The sequence below is a fragment of the Aplidium turbinatum genome, chromosome 8, assembly GCF_918807975.1.
Source record: "Aplidium turbinatum chromosome 8, kaAplTurb1.1, whole genome shotgun sequence".
NCBI classification, from domain to species: Eukaryota; Metazoa; Chordata; class Ascidiacea; order Aplousobranchia; family Polyclinidae; genus Aplidium; species Aplidium turbinatum.
The window spans coordinates 4,092,374-4,097,692 of record NC_137479.1 but is presented as its reverse complement, the minus strand read 5'-3'; the positions used below and the strand labels follow the sequence as shown (position 1 = coordinate 4,097,692).

The window sequence follows — 5,319 nt, the reverse complement described above, 5'->3', positions numbered from 1 at the left end:
TGTTCATCTGATGAAATTGAAAGTAAAAGCAACAACAAGCAGGATGGTTTATAGCTTCACTGACGTTTTGCGCACCATGACAATGCGCATCCTTAGAGCGAATAACATACAAATTAAAATTTCAAAAAGTTATATGCTGCAGTGTGATTGAAGATTTTATTTTATATATATATACAAAATTTTATTTTGTATGTTATTCGCTTTAAGGAAGTGCATTGTCAATTTGTCATGATGTGTGAAATGTCAGTGAAGCAATAAACCATCCTGTTGTTGCTTTTACTTTCAATTTCATCAGATGAACGTTGCAACTAGTGCTAGAAAATATCCAACCATAATCCAATGTAATGAAACAAAATTTGTTTTCAAAAAATGAGCAAGTAATTATTTGACTGGCCATTAACATGTTTTATTTCTATTCTGTAGGTCAATTATATAATATAATAATGGCTGGAAAAGCTTTCAAATCATTTTTGCCCTTATTTGATAGAGTATTAGTTGAAAGATTTGCACCAGAACTGCGAACAAAAGGAGGAATTGTCATTCCCGAAAAAAGCAGTGGGAAAGTTGTTAAAGCAACTGTTGTTGCTACTGGTCCTGGACTAGAAGACAGAGATGGGAAAGTAAAACCTTTAAATGTTAAATCAGGAGATACAGTTCTTCTACCAGAATATGGTGGTACTAAAGTTGTTCTTCAAGATGAAGAATATTTTCTTTTTCGTGACTCTGATATTCTTGGAAAATTTGATTCTTAAGCTTTCCTTGAAGTGTTATCCTGCTGTGAGGGATGTCAGAATGTACACTACTGTATTGAATCCAAAACAAATGTGTGGCAGAATTCCAAATAAACTTGTTTAGTTATTCTAACTACGATCTCTTTATTCTCCAAATAGATGAATCATTTTACTGCTGTATTTTTTTTACCTTATCAACACTGAAGAACTATGCCAGTATGCCATCTGTGTTTTCTTAATGTTTGGTCTCAGTCTTGAGTATTAATATTAACTATTTATTATTAATATTAACTATTAACTATTATTGCATATGGCAACTACTGGAAGTTAGTTGGACGTCATTTTGTGCTGAAAGTCTTATGTTGTACAGTATAAACAGAAGACACAAATTTGTACTTCTTGATGGTTTATTTGAATTGTACAATGTTAAGCTTTTGAAACAAAATGGTTTTCAGTGATAATCTGATCTGAAAGGCTCACAAAGAGCTTTCTATTCTACTTAAAAGTTTGGGTTATTTGGTTATTTAATGTTGAAGCTGCATCACATTTGTTATGAACAGTAGTACCGGTATGTAAACTGCTGATTTCGTGCTTGTTCAATCATTAATCTTTTCTGGTTCAATAAACGCTTTGTGTTTGAAGTTAGTTGTACTATCAAAAAGTTGGAATTATAACTGCAAGTTGCAATCCTGACAGAACGGTTTGTTCCATATAATAAGTTGTATAAACTGTAGCGGACAGTATATAATTTAGGTTAGCTTATCCGGCATCCGCCCATACCTAGTTGTGGAAGCTTAAGCTACAGCGACATTCCGAGCGCAGAGGTTGCAACCATCTTGATTATAATCGAACACAATTCAAATCACCACAACCCAACTGAGCCATGGCTTAGATCCCAGCAAAAAGAACTTGATTACAAATTAGAAGGTGAAAAAGCACTACTGTGCTTGCACCACCACCATTATTATTATATATATAAAGAACATATTAGAAATTATATCACTACTGGACAAAACATGGTCTTCCAATCGCACCAAAATAACATCTATACTGCGCCAAAAATTATACTGTTACTGCCTGGTAGAATTGAACGCTACATGCGGTATACATAGTCGTTGAGGCATCAAGCATCTGTAGGCTAAAACGTTAAAGAGACGAAAAACTACGCATATGTGACTGAAACTGCCGGTTGCAAGAATGCTTTTAGCTTATTGGCATGCGATTTCTTGAGAGACACGCAAATTCCTAATCACGCTTCAAAATCCCGAAACACAACTGCAAAATTACTGGGTAACGTTACATTTATGCAAAAAAACGACAATTTCACGACGGTAACAAACGATGAAAAGACCTAAGGTGAAACGCAGGACGCTACAAAACAATATGTGTTGCCATTTTCTTCATGTTAACTTCGTCACACACTACACTGAATATGACGAGCCTATTCACATTCGATGGCGCTACATAATGGACAGGTCCTAAGGGCATAAAAGACGTCCTCATAAAATTGCAAAAAAATATTCCCCCTCTCAACTTGTCCGTGCGGATTACGTTAGCGATATTTCCGGAGTGTAAATGACCATCGCCGTTCCATAAAGTTGTATTGCTTGCGTTCATTCTCATATTGATTCATCACTGGTGTTGGTGTCACTCTTGTCGATATCAACGTGATCAGTCAGTTTGATTGTTTTAATACTGACCATCACAACGAAAACAAATATCTGTCAAACATAGCAGAGGTCTAGAAAGCGGCAAAGTGCCGACGTTATTACGTGCATGATACCAAAGCAGGACAATCAGTTTAAAATATGGCACGGTCACTGTCACGCTTTCTTTCTATCTCTTACCAGGAAAAGGACTTGGAAAGGTTCAATGACGTAATTTAATGGGTTATAACCGAAAAGCAGTCAATTAAATGTCGAATAGTTCTATTAGTGAAATGATATATATATGAAAACGCTTGAAGGACTCCAACAAATGGTTCACCACTTCCAGCAATTAATCAAAGTGACAGTAAACAGCAATAGATTCCAACGCTTGCGGCTTTTGATCGAGTTTAACGTGATCCACTCACAGCTTCTCATACGATTCTAATTTCAATCAGAAATTATATTACCATCATCTTTGCTTTACTCGTATTCAATAACTTCAACTCTTGATCAACAATAATCTTTGCGTCTATTGCCAACTACCACTACTACAATAATGATCTCTCATAATAATAATCAACTCCCATAATAATCAACTCATCATAATAATCATTACGCAAATTACACCACTATTTATAGAAGGGTTTTCGGTATATTAACTTCGAGAAGGTTACGTAATGTTACATCATAGGACTCATGGTTCTGTCAAGTTGCACTAAATCGTAAACAAGCCGAAGTTTCTAGATTGTCACGTAGGGAAAATGATTCTAGAAAATACATTGCATAACAAAGATTCGCAATCAAAGGTTACTTCAGGTCATAACCGATAATAACACATCGCACCAGAATTTTACAATCAAAACAACACGCTCGTTGAAGACACAAAGCAGTCCATCGCGAGGCCCCGCACATTGATTGTGACAGTCACCTTAGCAGAATTTTAAAAATTTAAAAAAAACGAGAAAAAAATCAAGTGAAGTTTCTTTTTAACTTTATATGGGTAAAATAATAATAAAAAGGGAAAGAAAATAGATAGTTGCTATGGTGATCGACTTCGGTGCGTTTTTTGATGAGCACACTCTTGATGCGTTAGCTCATCACGAAGAGCAAGATAGGCAAAGAAATCCTACCGCGGCAAAGTCATTTCAGAATGCACTAGACCAGTGGTTCCCAACCTGGGGTTCGCGGACCCCTTGGGGGTCCGTGAGAAAGCATTTGGGGGTCCGTGATTACCTTGATGACTTTTGGAAGAAAAAAACAACTTTGTTCTATATGCACGGATGGAGCACCAGTTATGCTCGGGAACAAATCCGGATTTACTGCTTTAGTAAAAAACGAAGCTCCTCGCGTGGTTGTTACCCATTGCTTCTTGCACAGGTACACCTTAGCAGCAAAAACTTTACCAGCAAGTCTCAAAGAAATTCTGACAAATTACGTGAAAGTCGTTAGTTTCATCAAAAGCAGAGCTGTAAACCACCGTACTTTTAAAGCGCTCTGTCAAGAAGTAGGGTCAGATGACGGAGTACTTTTGTATCATTCTGAGGTACGTTGGTTATATATCTAGAGAAGTTTTAAAACAACTGCAGCAGCTAAAAAATGAGGTATCAACTCTTTTGAAAGCAAAAGGAAGTCCCCTCTCAAAATTATTCGAGAGTAAAAGTTTTCTATACGGCATGGCCTACTTAGCCGATATTTTTGGTCATATTAACAATGTTAATCCTGGTATTCAAGGACCAAGTGTGACAATAATTGGATTGGAAGCAGGTAATTACGCTAACTTTCCAATGTTAGAAGATCTTATCTTGATGGATGAAACTCAAAGAGAATGTACTCTTTTGATCTCTATGAGAGAAAAAATTTGCGCACACTTGAAACCCTGCAAATCTCATTTCAACGTTATTTTAATTTAGAACACCTGCCGAACTAAGTTGAAACATGGATTCGAAATCCTTTTCTTTTTGACTTGAACAACATTAGCGATGACGATCTCAGTAAAGATGACCTAATTGATTTGAGATCAAAAGAGTTATTACGCATTGAGTTTCATTCAAAAACTGTGGAAGAATTTTGGGGCTCACAACTGCAAACCTACTCATTCTTGGCAAAGCAAGCGATTATTGTTTCGTTACCATTCATAACCACTTAACCTTTACGAGGCAGGATTCTCATCTCTTGTTACAATAAAAACAACATCGAAATCACCTGGACAGTAGACGTTGAAGATGACATGCGTGTTGCATTGTGAAAAACTCAACCGCAGTTCAGTCGTTTAGTTCAGGAAAAGCAACAACAACCATCTCATTAAATTTGCTTACGTTGAAAAAGTTTCGGCATGGCACTTTGGGCCACCTTAATATTCAAACACTGCTAACATTTCTTGAACAATCCATTCATTTTCTTTTTTGAGCAACTGTTTGACCTGATATTTGCCGCATGAGTCACAGCGGCAATGCAATATGAGACCGTAAACAGTAGTTGAGTAGCATAATTATTACAATAGTCAATAGTACTGTGATTGAACTGACTCGTGTAAAAATAAATTTCTTAGCAATAGTCAATAGTATGTTAATTGAGTTTTAAGCAAAATTTAGGTAGGGGTCCGCAGAATTAATAATTTGTCTAAAGGGGTCCGTGACAATAAAAAGGTTGGGAACCACTGCACTAGACCTTACAAGACTAACAAAACCGGTAGGCTACAGTGGATAGTATTACTAGTTAAAACAACATGGAAATATAAACAATTTGTTGTAGGTTATCCATTTTTTTAAGTCACGTAGATAGTTTAGTTTGATTTTTATCCTCGGACTGACAAAGCCTTGATTGGTTATTCACTTATTCTTGGTAGTTTCGCATACTCGCAAGGCCAATGAGAGGGGGGTACGACGTATCCTTGAGGGCCCAGGCTTGTGATTGTTGGGCGGCGAAATTGTGATTTTATA

General features: G+C 36.5%; 1 protein-coding gene across 1 annotated transcript; it reads left to right on the top strand.

The window, feature by feature from the left end:
- The first annotated feature begins 427 nt into the window (after nt 1–427).
- Nucleotides 428–1,372, top strand: LOC145775608 (10 kDa heat shock protein, mitochondrial-like). Its single transcript, XM_082586924.1, has one exon. It carries the CDS (start codon nt 444–446, stop codon nt 750–752), a length of 309 nt encoding a protein of 102 aa, XP_082443050.1. The 5' UTR covers nt 428–443; the 3' UTR covers nt 753–1,372.
- Nucleotides 1,373–5,319: the final 3,947 nt, after the last annotated feature.